The sequence below is a fragment of the Battus philenor genome, unplaced genomic scaffold (genome assembly GCF_028537555.1).
Source record: "Battus philenor isolate CCGP_79_NKW_IND1 unplaced genomic scaffold, ilBatPhil1.0.hap1 SCAF_17, whole genome shotgun sequence".
Lineage (NCBI taxonomy): Eukaryota > Metazoa > Arthropoda > Insecta > Lepidoptera > Papilionidae > Battus > Battus philenor.
The window spans coordinates 8,632,861-8,655,041 of NW_027181679.1; the positions used below are offsets into that span (position 1 = coordinate 8,632,861).

Below are 22,181 nucleotides of genomic sequence, written 5' to 3' on the forward strand. Positions count from 1 at the left end.
GGATTGTACTGATCATCACGATGTCTTTGGAACCATAAGGCATAGAGACCTGAAATTAATTGGGCATATTTCTTCCGTAGAGTAGAGGTCAGCTGAAATCGGATTTTACGAAATTTCACCGGTAAAGGAGCTTGAAAAGGCGTTTATTTAAAAAATATGCACTCTTTCATATTATTAGTACCTTATTTCATAAATAGGTCTTATAGGCACTAAACTTGGCCAGAAATTTGTTTTTTAGTTGTTAAATATTATTAGAAATTTTATTTATAAAATGAAACCCACAAAATGCAGTGCGGGCCACGCAAAGCGGGCAGGGGACATCTGGTTAATTGACAATTCTACTTTGTATTGACTCATCACGATAGGTCTGGAACTATAAGGCTTAGATACTAAAAATTTTAGTAGAAATATTTATTTTGCTGAGGAGACGTCAGCTAGGAACAGATTTTTAAACAAATTCCATGGAAGCTCAACTATAAGGGGCTTTTGAAGAGCGTTCATAAAGTTCACGAAGCGGGTAGCGGCTACACAAACAGTTTATAATTTTTTTTTAGTATTTCTTTCCTTGACAATCATTCGGAGACCACACATATATTTATTTACGACGTCAATTCAATTTGATATATGAAAATACCGTTTACGGTGCATCGTGAAGCACTTTCGTTTTCACACAAAAATCGTTGGTCTGAGTAACAAAGGCGCTCTTCTGACCTCGATTTAATATTAGTAACGTGTTTTTTTATACTGTCGTTTCGCTTATGGACCATCGATCGTCTCGGTCACGACGCCGGTGGGCATTAGCATGCTATTGGTGTACTGTTGTCCGTAAGCGCACCATAAACATGCAGACATAAAACGTATCAGTATTACTTCATATGTTTATTTACCCGTTTAAAATCTTAATGTTCTCTTCCTGTTACGAACAAAGGATTTACCAAAATAGGTTGTTATGATATTTGGCTATTTATTTAACGCGGTTCGCTAATAAGAATAAATTCATTTGTTCATACTAATTTTTTGTTCTTGCTCGAATCCTTGTAGATATTTTTTAATATTAATTTTGACAGTGCTTACAGAAATATATCTATTCAGGGATAAAACAAAATAGGTAGAATAACATAATCCCTGGTTTTGATTTAATCCATAATAAGCGTGCACGTTTGTTATTAATTCGCAATAAATAGTGGCTAATTTTTTTTATATGTATTTTTAAATGTTCTGTATTAGAGGGACCGGAAAGTAATGACGTTTCTGTCGACGGATTTTACAGAAAAACCGACTGATTATTACCGCTTCGGCATTGAAAACTTGTATACTAGATGGCAAAAGATTATTGATAACGAAGGTGAATAAATTGTTGATTAAAAACTAATAATTATAAAAACTTGTTAAAAATGTAGTCGTGTGACTTAAGAAAGCGATATTACTTTCCTGTCCCCCTAATACTTGTGGATTTAATTTTTACTATACACTGTTTTTTTTATTAAAACTTCATAGTTTTCATTTTATAAATATGTAATATACATTTTCTTATTACTTTCATTGTACGGTTTTTTCAAAGTTTTGTTTGATAAAGTTTTCTCAACTTACACGAAATTTACGATATGTCGCAAGTTCTATTTTAATCATTTTTTTTGCAATGTTTTTTTAAGGAACGTATCCACGGTGTAATAAGAGTTGGGTGTTAAAATGACATGAATGACCACGCCGTAAACCAGTTTAAAAAACCAGATAAAGAAATTGCGAAAATATTTGTAATGACAGTGGTGAAAGACCAATGCCCATAAACAGGTTAGGGGCGGGAGTTTAATTTTAAATATCAAGATTACTATTTTTGGTTACCTTTATATGAAATAATTCGTCGCTGGACATTTAAAGCATTCCCGTAGTTTTTATTAAACGCATCAGGAAAACCGTGGGATGTTAGCAAATATGAGTCCGTCATTACATTCTTTCCGTGAAGAGTTTTCCAACGAAATAGAGAAGAATTAAAGTTTCCGCTTTGTAAATGGAAGAACTAATTGGACGATATTCAACACCAGTTAATAAACAACACTTCGAATACTATTTTTCACCATTTCAAGTACGTATTGTAATAAAAATATTTTTGATACATTATCATTGTATCGATTAGTTGAAATGATTCAAGGATCGATTCCGTTCGGGGATAAAAATTAGAATCAACGTACGTTGAGCATTGCATCTAAACCATTTCGTGATCCCATTGCGCATGCGCGTCATGCGACTACAGACACCAGTGCAGTACTGAACATGCACGATTGCAAAATGTTTTATTGAGAATAATCGTCTTTTAACAAACTTTCATCATCATCATTCCAACTGTAACTATGTTTTGTACTCAGGATATATATCCAGCAGTGGACATAGGGCATATGCCTCCCTCCATTGATTTCCAATGGGACCGGTTGGAAACATATCTAGCGTCTTCTGAAACCTTAAGGTTGTCTGTCTATCATTTGGATGCCCTATGCTGCGCTTCCTGGGCTGTGTGGGCTTTCCATTCCAGAAAGTTTCCCAGCGGCCATCCTTTCTGGTTGGCTATGTCCCACCTGCCACTTTAACTTGCCACTCCGTTGGGCTAGTTTCGTCCCTTTCGTTCATCTCCGGATCTCCTCATTCCTGATTTAATCTCACACAGAAATCTCGTGCATAGCCCTTTCCATCTCCGCGTATTATTACCCCAGTAATATCAATAGGTACAGCGCGCTAGCAACAATTAATTTGCGGCAGAAGTGGACACTGTGATGTTTCAATCCTAGACGGCCTCAAGCAAAAAAGAACTACCAAAAGTCATAGCCTCCATACATCTAGTGTTAATTGAAATTGATGAATTTATACGCACTTTATATTAATTTTATTATAGTAAAGGTTTAGGAGTCAAGGACAAGTTTAAAAAGTTGTTTCCAATGTGTATCGCGTGCAAGCGATCATAAAATACGCAATTCTTTAAAGTGTGAGTGACATTTGTGTTTATTAACTGTCATGAGTTTTTACAAAATTTCAGTAGTACCTGATAAACCTTAAATAGTCGTCTACATAGGATAAGAATATAATATCTACATAAGAAATATCTACATAAGAAAAGATTTTTGTGATTTAAGTGTACATAAATATATTTATATAGAATATACACGCTTCTGGATAGAGATGCTCACGATTGTATTTAGACTTCCGATAAGTTTGCACGTAAAATGCAGATTATATATTTATTTTTATCACTATTCCTACCAGGACCGGTCTAATGACCGTTTTTAAATTTTCAATTGGAATTTCCTACATTCAACGTATGTGAATCGCCTTTAAACTTTACCACTTTTCCTCATATATATGTATGATATATTTTTCAATATTCACTTATTTTTATATTGTTTATTTTCCGAGATAAATTTGTAGTCTGCCTTACCTACCACGACCGGTCATTTGACCGGTAGTACGATTTATACATTTTTGTGATAGCTTCTCTCTAAAACTCAATTTCAAAACTATAAAGTCGTTACAAACGAAAGGTAATGCAGTTATGACACGATTTTATCCGATAAGCGCCTCCCAGAAAATGGTATACGTCACTTCCAAGTGTTTACAGTTGTCGCTCGACTATTGGGTTAGCGGTGTTTATTTGCTTAATTGATATCCGATACAGTCCAGATCCAGAATCAACGAAGCTAATGGTTACAAACCGTTTATTGACAACAGTCAAAATTGTTTTAAACCCGGACCATATATTGCTATTGACGAACAATTGTTTCCAACGAAAGCAAGGTGTGGATTCACTCAATACATACCCAATAAACCAGACAAATTTGGTAAAAATTTTGGTTAGCATCCGATGTACGTAGCAAATATATAATAAACGGCTTTCCTTATTTGGGAAAAGATGAAAGTAGAGAACCCTCAGTTCCTCTTGGAGAGTTTGTTACTATGAAATTAGCAGAACCGTATGTAGGATGCGGAAGAAATATAACCAAGGACAACTTTTTTACAAGCCTACCTTTAGCAACAAACCTTTTAGCAAAAAAAACTACGATTGTTGGGACAATTAGAGCAAATAGAAAAGAGCCAGCAAGACTGGCAAAACTGAAAAATGACGACATGCCACTTTTTTCAACCAAACTCTATAGCTCAAGTAATTGTATGTTGACAGTTTACAAAGCCAAACCAAGAAAGTTATAATTCTCAGTTCAATGCACAACTCCGTGCAAATTGAAAAAAATTACACCCGAAAACCGGAGACAATTCAATTATATAATAGCACCAAGTTTGGCGTAGATGTGACCGACCAAACGGCCAGAAATTATTCGGTAAAATCTAAATCTCGGAGATGGCCTTTGCAAGTATTTTTTAATATCTTGCATTTAGCCGGGATAAATGCAAGGGTGTTATATAGAGAAAATACGGGAGGAGAAATTACAAGACAGGAATTTCTATTTCAATTGGCAGAAGAACTTGCCATCGAATACCAACAAGAGCTAGGCAAAGAAAATCAACCAATACCCATCGCAAGTATAAGTACAGATTCTTGTGAACGGAAAACATGTCAGATAAGGTATTGTAAAGATAATAAGACGAACAAAATCTGTCTAAAATATAAAAAGTACGTATGTGAAAAATGTACAGTTGAGAAGCCCATCTGTGTTGCCATATAAGTTGTGAAACACCGATCATTTGACCAGCCGCGGTAGGAATAGGTTAACGTTAAGTGTCGTTAGGAATAGTTTTAATTTAGTTTTGACAACCAAATGATTCTCAAGGTATTTTTCTATGAAATCATAGGGAGGAGATCCGTACAAGAACGAAAGTAACCGAAATAACTCAGTAGATTTGCAAGTCGAAATGGTAGTGAACAGCTGGCAGCCGATGCCTTAAGATTCTGGAGCGAAGACCACAGATCGGTAAGAGCATAGGTCGTCTAACTACAAGATCTGACAACATTGTTAAGACCTGGCAGGAAGATGCTGGATGCAGGCAGTTTCCAAACGGTCTTATTGGAAATCTATGGGGAGGTGTATGTTCAGCCGGGGACGATATATATATTTTTTAATCTTATATTGCATCGCTTATTTTTGCGTTGAATTAATTAAACTAAAAAAAATCATTTTAAAATGTACTAATATTACTATTTAACATTAAGATATAAATCAAAATATCATTACATTTAGTAGTTTTCCGATTATGAAACCTTGTTCGATGTACATTACGATAGTTTGCCCTATTTAACTACATATATTTCAAATTTCAATAATTGTTCTGTACAATCATACGATCGCAATTTATTAATTTATTTCAGTTAAATACCGATCGATAATAATAATTGTATTTATTATAAGAACAGTTAGCAACTCGTCGACATTAAACTTAAACTATGCGCTTCTTTTCTTCTTTATTAGAGAATGGAGAAATGACGAGTATATTTCTCATTTAACAAAGGTTATTTACATAATAATTATCTATTGTATGCTATGTTTTCCAATACAGCTGGTTGCAAAAATATCTGTTCTGAGAATAATAATTGTTATAAAAATTAATATATGGCGTGAATGGAAACTTGAAAATTAAATTAGATTCGTATAACACACGCTTTGAATGTGGCAAGCTAGTTAAATGCTGAAAATTTACCCCAAAAATGTTTATTTTTGACTTTTTTTCATAGCACAGTATTTCATAATTATTCGTCTCTCTACATCAAATCCTCCAGAGCTTATTACAGGACCAGTTCACGTTGGGAATCTATGTTTTGAACTTTTATTTGATCTTTATTCATTATCAAGTGGCTTCTATAGAATACAATCATTATCGTTTCAGCGACGACCTTAACAAATTTGTCTATCTATCATCTTGGTGGACATACAGTCTGTGGTCCTTACTCCAGAACCATAACTTCACTGAGGCTATCGGTACTTCGCGTTGAGTTTCATGCCCGCTGCCAGTTCAACTTGCTAAACAACTGGGATAAGTCTGTAACCTACGTTAAGGGATTTCTCATTCCTGATAAATGTTGCAGTATACTCCGAGCTACCCAATTAGGCACAAAGTGAAAAACCGCCATGTGTCCTATGTCACCATTGGTAACACGCATTGGTTGCAGACCGTCTTTAGACACCATTGGATATGTATCCCACTAAAGATTGACGTCTTTCTCAAACTTAAATTTAGTTTGACTATCACAGGCACACGTATAAATCAATAATACTATAGTAAGTATATAATATAAAATTTAGACAATACTTCTGTTCAAGCCATATAAAACATTTTCCTTTCTCTTTCCTCATTCTTAATGAAACCAAAGTAATGGTAAAATTTTAAAGGAAGTTGTATTTCCGTATAGCAAGCTTTGTTATTGAAATTTAACAGGACAATATATTTGAATAGAAACAAGTAAGATTAGGATGTTGCTCACGTCGAGAACAATGCCTTGCATCCAATTGACAACAAACCAGTCAACGTCGGCTTACCTGTTCGTATCGTCAATGGGTTTGTGATTAAAAAAATGTCATAATCTAATAATATATCTGTCAGGCGAACATAGCGTAGTGATATTATGAAGCGTGCATATATTCTCTTGTCTCAAGATGCTGGCCATCGATATGATGCGGATACGGAGCAGCCTAATTAAAAAGAATTTCATTTTCTGTTTATGTATTTGATTTTTCAACATTTAAAGATTACGGCGCTGAAATTAGATTATTTTGTAAATTTTGTACGCTTTTCTCTTAAGGACCGAATAGAAGTATTTGTTTTATACCATTGTGGTCACTCGTCCATAACGATTTTCGACTAAAAATCTTGCAAATTTTTGTTTATCGCTTTATTAAAAGGTTATAATGACATCTCAAACGTCGTTGACGAGAAGAGATAAGGCCGGCCTCGGAGGGCCTTATAAGAAGGCTCAAGGTCACCCAGAGTACAATGGAAAGAAATAATTAGAAATGAAGAGAACCGTAGAAGAATCAAGTACCTGACGTAAGTCTATGAATTACTCGTCTGCCAGTGGGCGGGGTTCATCGCTCGTGCAAACGATGGCCGTTGGGTCGGAAGGTTCTCGACTGGCTTGGTGTAGACCTAACACTGGGTGGAGCGACTACATAGTTAGGGAAAATCGGGGAAAATCCCTGGATGCGGGCATCACAAGACCCGGTCATCGTGGTGATCTTTGGGGGAAGGCCCTCCCGGCTATGTCTTGCAGTGAGCGTCTATTACCTAAAAGCAAGAAAGTATAACACTAATAATTTTGCTGTTTATTGACACAAATGAAATTTTATGTATAAACATACAAACTACACGTTTTCAAAATAAAAAGTAAATGTCGTGAATTATCTTAATGATTAAATTTAACATTGGTTTCCGGTAACAAGAACTTAAGTGCGAAAACAAACTAACCTATAAATAGTTGTCAATTGTAAGATTGCTACTTTAGATTATTGTGACATTACGGAAAACGTATACACGGTTACGAATAGATCTTTATCTGCATGTAAAAAACATTTTAAAATAACAGTATAAATGATTGAAAAAAATTATTCAAGTATATTATCAGTAAATGGTTTTTTGTAGTCTCGGTTGTTATAATGTAACCACCGATAGCGATATTCGATAGCAATTAATGGAGGTGGATTAGTTATAATTATACAATAATTAATTTGTCGACGAGAGGAAAAATGACATAAGCCGTAACCCGCAAGGTGTTAACTTTTCAAACTAATATAAATAACAAGCTTCGTTTTCTTAGCACGTTCTTGGCAGAACAATCCTGAACATGAGAGTCACATTCCTTCTCAATGTCTATCTTAACTATCGTCCCTCTCCGAGTCACTTCGCACGTATAGACTCTGTCAGAACTTCCACATGATCCGTATATTGTAAAGCTAAACGAACTCTTAGTTTTTTGCCGTTTCCTCTACCATCATCGTCATCATTTTAGCCATACAACGTTCGCTGCTTAAAATAGGTCTCTTGGAAGCGTGCTACATCTATCGTCTTCTGAGAATCCAAGGTCCTTTGTCTACCTTACAGGCACACGATCTGCCGTCTCTAATTCAGAACCCTAAGCTCAACCGGTCATCTGTTCTGCGCGCTATGTTGGTAATTTTCTTTCATCTACGGATCGCTTCATTTCAGACTCGATGTCATAATGCTAAACGTTTAATTATTAAAAAGTAAACTATTATCGTGAAGAGTTTATTATAAACAATATGAACTAGTCAAATAAAATTTTAATTTAGTGTTGGTAAGAAAACCGGTACATTTTAAAATAAATATCCTTAAACTGTTGATATTGAATAAAGAATTTTTATTGCAAAACCTGTTTAGCACAAAACTGTTGAAGGCGGGTTTACACTTACTATACTGCCTGTCATATTCGCTCTGCTCATCTTGCATCAGACCGTGACGAGATAAAACAAAATGATACTAATAATAGAACTATATATTTTTTTTAATGGAATTTTCTCTAAATTGGTATAGAAAACATGAAGGTCATGTTTTATAAAAAGATTATTTTATTGTTGTATTACGATTTGTGATGAATAATGTACGATATATGTGACGACGGAGTCGTTTATAGTGGTTTGAGCGTCCTGTGCACAACAAAGTTTGGCGTCTTTTGTTATACAAGAATACAAGAAGTTACCGCTAGTAAAAAAATACAAACTAAAATTGCCAAGTAAAGAACTGTGAAAGTTTTGTTTGTTAAAAAAATAAAGCTTTTAATAAATTAAATAATGTATTTCATTTCTTTATCGGCGCCGCGGATAGTCAACAGGCTTTCCGCCCCCTTTATTCAACGCTGCTAGTGAATTTGAATTCACTCACACTTCGATAATGAATAACATCATCATGTCAGCTGATAGATGCCCATTGCAAGGCATATAGGCCTCTTCCAAGGATCGCCACCATTACCAGACTTTCCGCGACCTTTGTCATCGGTCCACCTAGTTTAAGATCTTTTGAATTTGATGATATCAAGACAGAATGGACATTTATTCGAGTTTTATAAAATGATTTACTCGTACTTCTCTAACATTAAACTAACCTTTTGAATTTTAATATTTAATTATTCTAATAAAATAAACTTATGCTAATCTAAGAAAATATTTTCCGTAAATAATTGAACTAATGTGTCTATCCACCAAAAATGTAGCTTTTATTTAATGTATTTCAATATGTTTTGTCCGGTATGATATGATGTTAAAAATGCTTGTATGTAACTTACGCGTAATATCCTAGACAGAAAGGGTATGCCCTGGAAAACACTTACTGTGTTTGCGAATTTTATAACATGTATTCAAGATTAATAAAATAACAAATAATATATACCATTAAGTTAAGAAACGGATGAGGGATTATGTCTTATTTATCATAAAACGGCTGTACTGCGCATTAAAAAATCGCGGGGCGGATAACGAAAATGTGCATGAGCGATGTTGCCGCGAGCGTTGTCGGCAAAATGATGGAATATAACGGCTGATTGTCCACCCCGTCCCTTCGCGTGCATAACTAATGCGCGGTACAGCGATTTCGGTGGCACTATAACATGAAACAGCATATTATCATCTACAGCGTATTTAATCCTTAACAAAGTATCCCGCCTGGATATCCTATCGCCGGGTAACTAGATTTATTTCTTTAATCATTTATAGAAATAAAAATCTCTAGTCTCTGCCGCACTTCGTAAGAGTAATTCGTAGGTCGACATATTTTTATACGAGAAGTATCTAGTATCAATGTCGATACAGAGAACAAAGAATTTATTTTAATATGTAGTAAGCTCTTAAAAATGTCACGGCTATAATACTAGAAAGGAAACCGGTATTAAGTCCAATTAAGACATCATACAAAAGTTAAGGGACAATAGACATGTGCACAATTTTAAATTTCATTAATTAACTTACCAACTATTACTGTCAAAATAATAACAGCTTTATTATATGTGATCATAATAAACATTTATAATCGACAGGTACCAATTAAGTTTACGTGAGTTCGTAATGCGTCACCTACTGCGAACTAATAGCACTCAATTTGGTTTTTATTTTTTTTTAAGTTATACTGACATTTTGTTTTCTTTAAAATAGAAAAACTCATTACCAAACATTTTTATCGTGAACCTGTTCTTAAGTAGTGTTATATGCTTTATTAACACTATTCCTATTGACACTTAACGTATACCTATCCTTACCGCGGCTGGTCAAATGACCGATCTTTCACAACTTATATTTTTCAATATTGAATGCAGACCAATAGCCAGCTTACCAGTATAAAAATATATTTTCTTTTATTCAAGAGTACATAATCTACATTCTATTCTTTTTCGTTGCATTTTTTTACAAATGGGCTTCTCAACTGTACATTTTCCGCATACGTACTTTTTACATTTTGGACAGATTTTGTTCGTCTTATTATCTTTACAATACCTTATCTGACATGTTTTCCGTTCACGAGAACTTGTACTTGTACTTGCGATGGGTATTGGTTGATTTTCTTTGCCGAGCTCTTGTTGGTATTCGATGGTAAGTTCTTCTGCCAATTGAAATAGAAATTCCTGCCTTGTAATTTCTCCTCCCGTATTTTCTTTATATAACACCCATGCATTTATCCCGGCTAAATCCAAAATATTAAAAAATACTTGCTAAGGCCATCTCCGAGATTTAGATTTTACCGAATAATTTCTGGCCCTTTGGTAGGTCACATCTGCGCCAAACTTGGTGCTATGCTATTATATAATTGAATTCTCTCCGGTGTTCGAGTGTCACTTTTTCAATTAGCACGGAGTTGTGCATTGAACTGAGAATTAGAACTTTCTTGGTTTGGCTTTGTAAACTGTCAACATACAATTACTTGAGCTATAGAGTTTGGTTTAAAAAAGTGACATATCGTCATTTTTCAGATTTGCCAGTCTTGGTGGCTCTTTGCTATTTGCTCTAATTGTCCCAACAATCGTAGTTATTTTTGCTAAAAGATTTGTTGCTAAAGGTAGGCTTGTAAAAAATTGTCTTTGGTTATATTTCTTCCGCATCCTACATACGTTTCTGCTAATTTCATAGTAACAAACTCTCCAAGAGGAACTGAGGGTTCTCTACTTTCATGTTTTCCCAAATAAGGAAAGCCGTTTATTACATATTTGCTACGTACATCGGCTGCTAACCAAAATTTTATACCAAATTTGTCCGGTTTTTTGGGGCATGTATTGAGTGAATCTACACCTTGCTTTCGTTGGAAACAATTGTTCGTCAATAGTAATATATGGTCCTGGTTTATAACAATTTTGACTGTTGTCAATAAACTTGTACCAAACTTCGGAAATCATAGCAAATTTATCGGTTTGTAACCGTTGGCTTTGTTGATTTCTGGATCTGGACCGTATCGGATATCAATCAAGCAAATAAACACCGCTAACCCGATAGTCGAGCGAGAACTGTAAACACTTGGAAGTGACGTAAACCATTTTCTGGGAGGCACTTATCGGATAAAATCGTGTCATAACTGCATTACCTTACGTTTGTAACGACTTTATAGTTTTGAAATTGAGTTTTAGAGAGAAGCTATCGCAAAAATGTATAAATCGTACTACCGGTCAAATGACCGGTTGTGGTAGGTAAGACAGGCTACAAATTTATCTCGGAAAATAAACAATAAAAAAAATATTGAATATATTGAATAATATATCACACATATATATGAGGAAAATTGGTAAAGTTTAATGGCGATTCACATACGTTGAATGTAGGAAATACCAATTGAAAATTTAAAAACGGTCATTTGACTGGTTCTGGTAGGAATAGTGTTAAATTTCTTGAATTTACAAAGAGATAATTTTAACGCATCATTTTAGTAGTAGTAGTTTGTTATAAAATTATATACATTCACTTATGAATAAGTGAGACACTTTATAGAGTCTACTAGCTAGTTTAGTTTTATTGTTTAGAGTACAATGATGGCGATAACTATTTGTCTTAAATTTAAAACTAAAGTATATAAAAAAAACCGTAAGATCGTAGCTTCAAGTTGAAGGATATCACTACTTCAATCTGATTGTAGTTTCAATCAAATTGGGCTCCTGGCATTCTTCTCATAAAGTACATGTACTAAGCGCAATGTATAAAGTTTTTTTAAATCTCGCTTTTACTACTGTTTTTATATACAATCTTTTTTTTACAAGCTAGATACGTTCCTTACACTAGAGTGTAAAAAACGTGGTGTAAAAATACTTTTGGCCTGTGGTAAATTTAGGGACATGTTCAACAACTTAAAAAGTCGTGTGATATGAAAAATATCTAAGTATTTTCCTAAAACCGGTAAAGGCAAAGGTATTAATAATTAAATTCATGTCACATAAGTATAATAATAATAAAGCTTTATTTTATTCCAAACAAATGACTTAAAATTAGTAATTTTAAACAATAGTTCTCATAATTTTGTACTATGTTTGTATGGACCCCCTCAGAGTAAAAGCCTCCTCCAAAACTTTCTATTTTTCTCTAACTTTGGCAGCTTGGACCCACCCGTGACCTGCCGTAGCCACGATCTCGTCAGCCCATCTGGCATTAAGTCTTTAGCGACAAATGAGTCATTCATATAAATATACACGAAACAAAAATAATCCATTTCAATAAAAAATTAAATAAGTGTACAGCGAAAATTTAATCCATAAGTGCTTAAGCAAATAAAATGCATGTTAAATCTATACAAATAAATAAAATTGAAGTGTCTGTTTGTAATATTAAAATAATCGTTTTAACACAATTATATATTTTAAGAATTCTGTCAGTTTGTTCCGGCTAATCTCTGAAATGGCTGGAGCGATTTTGACGGGACTTTTATTGGCAGGTAAATGATGCAATAAGGAGTAACTTAGGCTACTTCCATTTTATAAAAAAATCATGTAATATAATAATATGATCGCGATGTACTCGTTTATGAAGACGAAGTCGCTAGCACATTTAGTAATAAAAACCAATTTTGTATCTATTTAAGTCTGTTACTATAAGTATGTTTTTTGGTTTCTCAAGTTGCTTATGATGAAGATGAAAGGTAAAATTTTAATTCATCCTTCATACACAATTGAAAAAATATTAAAAATCGAAATTTTTTTTTGTAAAAAAAGCGTATTTATTCTCATTGATGCACCGCGTTATTCCAAAATCGTGTGAAAAAAGAGTTGGATGTATATAAAACGAAGTCATATTAGTTATGCCCTTAATAACTATAGAACGGCTGGAACGATTTTTATAATTTTTTTGTGTTTGATTTTGTCTGTCCGTATCGGATGAAAAGTATTGAAAAATTATATCCATGTTTGAAAAAATATCAGTGCAAACATCAGTCTAGCCGTAAAATTTTTTATTTATTTTCTGATCATTTGAAAACTAAATTCCTTGACTGTTAGAAAGCACGAAGTTCGTCACTTGTATGTGTAATAAAGCCTAAGCCGATTGTAATAATTAATAACAGTGCATGGTGTCATATCATATAGTTTTGAAACTTAGCTCAAACAGTAATTTAACTTTAATTCAAGTTTTATCTTTAACAACATAAATCTTAGTATAGTGTATTTATTTTTAAGACTTATTTAACACGATTTTAAAATGTCGGCGTTGACTAGTGTACTTGTTTACATGATTTTTTTTATTCATTTAGGAATTGTCAAAGGCAAAGTTCTATTATTAACGTTCAATTTAATTTGCGAAAGCAAGTACTTTGTTAGTATGTAACAATTATTTTACGCATAAATTTGACAAGAATCATATATTCAAATTTAAATATAATCTTATAATTTATTTTCCTGGATGTCATCATCATTTCTGTTACAGGATGTCCACTATTGGACATAAACCTTTCCCACAGATTTCCAGTAGGATCGGTTGGGAGCCTGCATCCTGCATTTTAACAAGGTTGTTGTGCACCTTGTGGATGAACGTCCTACCCCGCGTCCAGTCGAATCGTAGAATCCCCTGTAACAATAAGTTTTCTTTATGTAGTCTCCCCACTGTCACTACAGCCAATCCGATACGCTATATATGTTACTGAGATGATGTATGATATCCATGAGAAATCCCGTGCCCATGAGTGTTAAAGTATGCGTATTGACACCAAACCCTTTCTTTTTATAATGTCGACATTCAACCTTCCTCTAGCCTTTGGTTGCATGCCCAGCAAATTCTACAAGAAAATTGCGTACATAAAACGGAATATTCCGATCTCGCAATTTTATTTGTTCAAGATATTCTTAAGTGTACGGCAAACCGAAATAACCCGTGTGTGTTGTGAAATTAAAACGAGAATTTCTGCAAGTGTTTATCCGTTATTTTATCATATCTGAGATAAGTTTGATTATTTATTAAAGCATTAATTAGGTATTTATTTATATGATGAATATTGAAAAGCGTCGTTCTTGTCCGCCTACAGTCATTCAATTGTAATAGCTTATATTACTAAAAATATATTAAGAAAATTTATAATATATCTGATAAAATCAGACAGGATTTACCTGTTATGAACGCTTTACTTGTTTCTGTTACCTTTCTTTTTTGGACTGCACTGTCGTTGCTGCCAAAACGGCATTTGCACGTTTCGCAGGTTTGAGGAAGCAGGGCGCAGAGGGCGCTTGACTTAAGACCTCGTTTAAGGTCGAAGCCTCCTCGGGGAGGTTCGGCTCGAGTCGCTACATACAACTATTTTACCGGATCGGGAAGCCGCCGAGTTCTTAGATCGCTTCGGCGGACACTCCATGTATAGATAAAAAGTAAACAACCGTTAATTCAAATTTAAATTAACGTTATTAATAATCATCGTATGTGGCGATAGACGACCACTGCAGAAATAGATCTCGATGCATGGCGATGATGACTGATCTTCCGCTGCCCGTATCCAGCGACATCGCGCGACCTTGACTGTGTCGTTGATCCACTTAGGGACCTACCCACGCCGACGATTAATAATATATTAAACAAAAATTTCCGTATTAAAACTTGATGATGTTAACAAAGTTGCAAGTTAGTAGTTATAATAAACTTAGTTTTAAAATCGGTAAGCGCTCGCAGACAATGAAGGAAAACTGCTCTGTGAAACTAGCATATTCTGTGACAGGAGTCAGTAACCTATGTCCCGCGGATCGATAGTGTCGATTCACTGATTTGCACCAGGTACGCATAATAGATTTTTTTACCCGTTTCCCTCTTGTGAGATACTCATTGCTGCATACATAAACTATTATAGAACTGTTTGTTGGCAGAATCAAGTTACAGAACCCAACTACGATGAAATCTCTAATACAAAAAAAATTAAAACTGTCTTGAATATCTTTGGCGTATAGAGTATAATATAATATATATGTTAAGTATTGTATAATATTATCATCATATCAGCCGTTAGACGGTACGGACGGCACTACAAGGTATAGGTATCCCTCAAATTTTGCTAGGACGATAAACGAACTTGCGCTGCCCGTATACAGCGATTTCTCGCGATGTTGTCTATGTCTTCAGTCCGATTGGTATAATATATACTTACAATTAATAACTCATTTGTTTATCTTTATTATTTTATTTGCTACGTATATACAGCATCTTATAAAACTAAGAATACATTCTTGATTGTTAATTAGTCTGTGTATATTGCTATTATTTACGTCCTTATTTAATTACAGTTGTAAATAATTTTTTATACAACTGTACACAGGATACACGCTTAATGGATTATTCTTTGACTTGACTTCGGGTCAAAGATACATGCCGGTCTGACCATACATTTGGCTTTACAATAATATCGTCGTCGTTCGATATTTCAGCCCACAGACATCCAATTCAAGGCCTAGGCTCTCGCAAAAAGATCTATAGGGAAATATACCATAATCGCCACGCTGAGTAGGTGGGTTGGCTGGTGCCTGGGTTGGATCGCAAATTAGTACACAGGGAATGCTACTGCTCATATTTTAGAAATTCGTTTTTTAACAGTGGCCAATCCTAATTAATGCAAAACGCGTGACTATAAGATCCCGGGAATCAAACCCGCGAACTATGATCGCAAGTTAGTCTTTAACCGCTGGCCTACCACTGCTCGACAATTATTTATCAATTATTATATGTCAATTAGCCAAAACACAAAGCAAGATTTAAAAACTATTCTTAATATTACAGCTATTTCTTATCTATTTATCGCATGACATTTTATGAAAACTGTTTATTTATACAAAAAGCTTTAACAAATATTTGTTTTAAAATATTAACTGCATCTAAAATGAATTAGGTAGATTAGTAGTAGTAATGATTTTTTTTTTAAATATAGGTCGCTTTCATTGATATAATTGCAAAGGCTAATGCTATGCAGAGGTGATGGGTTCTGTTTACAATATATTGTCAGTTTAAGTAAACCGCGGTTTAATGCTAATTTAAACAATTATCATACAATGAGTAATTATGTAAATAAATATATCTAGGTTTTTAACGACACACTTTTTTGAAATCAAACAACAATTACGTAAATTGACCAAATTACTAAATGTCGCAGTCCTGCGTTTAAGGCAAAGAATGTCAACAATTTCTATTAAATTTATGAACTAAATATGCGTTAACTTAAAAAATGTACGGTGGAAATTATCGTTGAATATATTTGTGTAAGGAATATTCTAGAAAACTGGTAGCTCAGGGTGGAGTTTAGAGCTTTCGTATTTTTAAGAATCTCATCATGCGTAGCTCAATCTGGTTCTAGTTGCTTTGAAATTAGGTTCTATTGCCATTCTTTTTATGACGTTCACACGTGGTCACTCTATATGATCATGAATGAACATGAATTAATGAAAAAATTTAATAAAAAATGCAAAATAAAATAAAAGACACAAAAATTTTAATTTCAGCACAACACGAAGTAAAAATCAAAGTACGTTATATTTAATAAATATTATATTTTCTCACGAAATGTAAATACGTTAATAAGTAACACATACAACCTTATTATTCAATCCAAACCTTTCGTTAAATTCACCCAGCAACGCATGTTGCATCCATAATCTAATATGATTCCATAGATAATAATAGATTCAAATGATTTCTCGAGAGTCTAGTTTTCATTACCATGATCTGGAAATAACTTTAAAATCCTATTATTATGAAATATAATACTTTATATATAAAAATAATAGGTTATAGGTGCAAAAGATTTAAACGGGTAAATAAAATACCTACTACCTCTTTGTATAAATCAATAACTGTAAAACTATAGTAATACGACAGGCCAATCAATTTTGGCAGAACATTGTCTGCAGGGACGTATAGTAAATAATAATAATTTTAATATGTATTAATCTAAATTTTGAAAACGTGGTGCCTTATTTTATTATCGTTACATTAATTATTATTCCTGATATACCATTACAGAACTGCACCATACGTTATTGTAGCAAATGAGTTATATATTAACGCCTTTAAACCTTTTACACATATAACCAATCAAGCTGTATATTAATACTATATGTTAAACTGTTTAAGAAATATTAAGCAATTTAAGAAGTGAGATTTGTACATTACGTTGGTGGTTTTAATATTTATATTCCCGTGGACTCTTGATTACGCTTGTTCTCTAAACAGTGAACCAGTATGATCGTGTGCGACATCATTTGGCAAACTTATTTTCCTTAACAGAGAACTCGATGCAATATAATTTATTTGTATGTGAGTATTCTAGTGAGTATGTTATGTAATTACATGTATTGATTATTGAGTTCCTCATAAATTTTATATATCCATTAAGATGATAATTTTCAAAATGGTAGAATATTTAGGGTTAAAAGAGACTATAAAGAGAGATAAATTTGAAATATTATTTCAATATTCGTTTCTGAACTCTGCTTGTTCGTTTCACAGATCATATTATTAATTATTATTTGATTAGACACAGATAACGTTTTTTTTTTGAAACGTTTATGCTATTTTTATCTATCGTCATTAATAAAAATCATAAAATACTACTGTGCGCTGAATTATACGGTGTTTGAATTTGTACTTAGCCTGCCCATAAATACTGTTACAATTAAAAATAAACAAAATACTATTTTTGAATTTGGAATCATTTTATCTTGTGTTAAGTGTTAATTGTGTTTTCTTATTTTCGCGTCAATATATTGTAAAATATTTTGTGATATTAAAATGGAGTGGCGTGATAAAGACAATCGAATCGCTGTGTTTACATTACATAAAATAGGTATGGTGCCAGATACAATTTTTAAAATTCTTCAAACGCTTGATATTAGTCAAATGCTTATGTACTGGGCTATAAATAGGTACTATAAAACCTCCTCAGTTTGCGACAGAAGACGATCTGGCCGTCCATGTTGTGTTCGTACGAAATGGCGATCAAAACAGTAAGCTAAAGAATTCGAAGAAATCCTGTTCGAAAGCAAACGATTTTATCACAAGCGGTGAAGATAGTATCTAGAACCATGTCGCGTATTTTCAAAGATGACTTGATACTTGCAGCTAAAAAGAAATGTCCTGGTCATTTCTAAACTGATAATTTTAAAATGCGGTAGTAAAATGAAAAAAAAAAAGAATACTTAGGCGCAACGCAAAGGAAGGTCACAAAAAAATTTTGTTTACGTGTGAGAAATTTTTTTAATTGAACAATATTTTAACAAACAAAATTATCGTGTTTATACTGAAAGCTTTAAAGTGTACTAATTAGTCGACCGAGTTCAGCGAAGGCATTTTGCGACTTCAATGATGCTTTTTTGGGGTTTTAACTACAAAGAAGTGACTGAGCCATGTTTTTATGAAAAAGGTATCAAAACATCGGCACAAGTGTATCAAGATACTATTCTTGAGAAGGTAGTTAAGCCTCTTTACTTAACTTGTCCAATAGCAAAGAATGGACCTCTCATCAAGACTCGGCGTCTGGTCATAACGCTCGCTCAATCCAATCTTGGTTAAAAATAAACGTTCCAGACTTTATTACAGCTGAAGACTGGCAGTCATCTAGTCTTGTCATTTAGATAATCATTTATGGTCAGTTTTAGAGAGTGAAGCTGGTTATAAAGCCATGATAATTTAGAGCCCCTAAAGTAATCCATGTAGACAATGTTGCTATTGATAACTGAACTTAACTTTTCAAGGACTGTATTGCAGCCAATGGAGACTACTTCGAATAAGATTTGTATATTTTAAAGGTTTTATACATATTAATGTACTTATGTTAAATTAAAATACTGTTATAGCCCTTTGTACTCGAGCGGCGCCGATACAGCGGCCGACCGATTTGCACTGCTACGACGCTATAGTCTTTTGTAATTCGATCTTATTTACGATTTGCGATAAGATACCTTTTTATGGAAGTACTTTCACTCGCTTCACTTAAACTCATTGTAGAATTCGGTTGGGGCAGTCTTGACAGCAAATTTGGCAATCGGAAGTATTTGAGCCCCAAAAATATGGAGGAAAATCGCATTAGCTCGAGTTCGAACGAACTCGATTTTACGCTTTTGACAATAAGCTTGCATTGATTTCCTATGGATTACGAAAGAATCATATAATCTTTACTGTTGTTCTTTATAAATCTTATCGATATATAGACAGCGACAGTGAAGTTGAGGGTCATGTTGAAAATGAAGTAATGGAAGGCGCAAATAATTTAAGGTGTGAATAACGGCTCAATAAATAATTGCTGAGTAATAAATGTTACGTACAATAAAAAAAGTTGTTTTTCTTTGTATCAATATTTATGTCAAGCCAGAACTTGACAATGACTGTACCGATTTCATATATCTATTTAGTTCTTATAAGAGAAAATGTATGCATATATTAAAACTGTGCAACTGTGTTTGTCTAAATCTAAATTTATATTGTCGTTTAACAAGTCAATCGGTCAACTAGTTGGTTAGCAAGTATATTATAAATTTGCATACCGCTTACATCATCAAAACATAATACAAGATTCAATCATTAATTTTAACATAATATTTTGCTGCAAATTCTTTAATTTTTATTGGTTGTTATTTTAATTTGAAACTAGCAAATAGGTTTTACAGTTTCGCATCCGTCTTCCGCAAACATATCATTTCTCGTTTGAAAGCATCTAAGTCAATAAAATTGTTTAAATATAAGACAAAAAATAATAAGGGAAGGAATGTAAGGAAGCAAATACTTCGTAGTTAGTATTATCATGTCAACAGAAGCCCTCTGCAAGGCATAAATCGCCATGATGACCGGTCTTGCGTTTCCCAAAAAATTAAATGAATAATAATGCAGTAGTGATTATGTTTCAGACCCCTGCCTTTATATTCTTCGCTTCGCTTCGCAGCTTCAGTTCGATGAAAAACAACACGAAGTTAGCATGACTGCGTTGCGTCTAGTGCAGAGGATGAAGAGGGATTCTATACACTCCGGGCGACGTCCCTCTGGTATATGTGGAGCCGGTAAGTAGCTTCCCTCATGTCGTTCTGCCCGTCATATGGAGAATAGAGATCGATTTTTATTATTTTAAACAATGTATTCATTGCATTCACCGTAAAAAGGTGAAAAGTTAAACTATAAATAAAAAATAACTAAAATGTAAATAATAAAGAGATCTTTAAATTCCATATCATTATTTTTACATTTGAAATGTTTATAGTTGTTTTATAAAAATATTTCTTAAATTGTAAATATAATAATGATTTAGTGTTTAGTTCGATATATAACTCATTGATTGGATTCCTTCTTGTGTCTGTCTGTCGCTTCTTTTGACCAGTAACCCTTCTTTTGCTACGTCGATTATGTTATCAGCCCACGTTTCTTTTCTGGTGGTCCCTTTTATTTTGTTGTTCGTATCGTTGTCTCTACCGCCCCGCTTTAATTAGAAATAGACGTGTTTTTTGTGAAATTGTCTTAGTTTCAATGAGGACCGCAAATAATAATGAAAATTTTATTAATTAATTATAAAACTAAAACCAGTTTTAACATCTATCTAGTAATCAGCAACCATTACGAATTCGATGTATAAGAGAATATGTATTTATTTAAATATGGATAGATTCAAATAAATTATAGTACCGCAGACTTCCTATTGTCAAAAGTCATTGACATGTCCCAGACCAAATGTAAAGCATATATTTTAAATAAAACATATTTCCTCTTGATTTACTGATTTAATTTCCTTATAAAACAATGATGACTTTAAATATTAAATATACATTTCGAATACTACACTACCAATAATAATGTGATTATATTTTCATTGTAATGTTATATTACACGATAATTTGTGTAATAATAGTTGTTTTAATTAACTGTGTGTTTTACGAGGGAAAAGAGAAATCTTGTTTTTACTATTTTCCTAACAGTTTTTCATTTTTTATTTCCGTAATTGAGAGAGGAGTGTATCCGGTATTCGGTTCCAATTATTACAGTTAATAATATTGCGATGTACCAAGTCTAGTGCAATTTAAGTTAGTTTCATTGTGATATATGCAAAATATTTATAATCGTTATACAAAACAAAACAAAGAATTAGATATAAAAATATTGTGATTGCAAACAGAAATAAAAATGAAAAATGAAGTTGAACAAAAGATAAAAAAAAATAATTCGAACAATTTTTACGTTACACAAACATAGAACATGTTTTTTCAACCGGGAAAGGTAAGGATTATTTATGTAATCTGCAATATGAAATTCTGAAGTAAATATAGATAGATATAGTTCCAGTTGAACTAACTAAATCTCGTTGCTTTCTTAACAGTTTACGTTTAAAACTTTCAGCGCTGCTAATCGCCGCCCGGCTTCACGATTTCTCCCGCACCCCAGCTGACGTGGTGCGTATAGTGAAGGTGCACGAGTCAACGCTCCGAAAGCGATTGTTGGAATTCGGAGACACGCCTTCCAGCGCGCTGACGCTCGACGAGTTCATGACTGTAGACTTGGAGGAAGAACAGGACCCACCTGCTTTCAGAGCTGCGCGGAAAAGAGACAAGGATAGGTTACAAAAGGTATTCTATAGGTCTTTTATATCAACCATTCTAATCTATTATACCTCCAAACATTGTAGCTAACAAATGTAATCGATACGGCATAGTTAAGATTACCATTTTATTTTTCATGCCTTTGCTATGCCTGTATTAACTACTTAACGAGCGGTATTGTAACAGTTTTGGTTCGACCATACTATAAATGTTTCACCAAATTAGGAAACTGCCAAACTGGTAG

The 22,181-nt window shown here is 33.5% G+C and overlaps 1 protein-coding gene across 1 annotated transcript in view; it reads left to right on the top strand.

Moving 5' to 3' along the window:
* Brf (Brf RNA polymerase III subunit) overlaps positions 1-22,181 on the top strand; it is a 43,484-nt gene that overhangs the window by 15,303 nt on the left and 6,000 nt on the right. The window contains exons 4-5 of the mRNA XM_068762879.1: positions 20,264-20,413; positions 21,738-21,964. Of these exons, the coding sequence (XP_068618980.1) occupies positions 20,264-20,413; positions 21,738-21,964 (377 nt within the window). The remainder of the gene's footprint in view (positions 1-20,263; positions 20,414-21,737; positions 21,965-22,181) is intronic.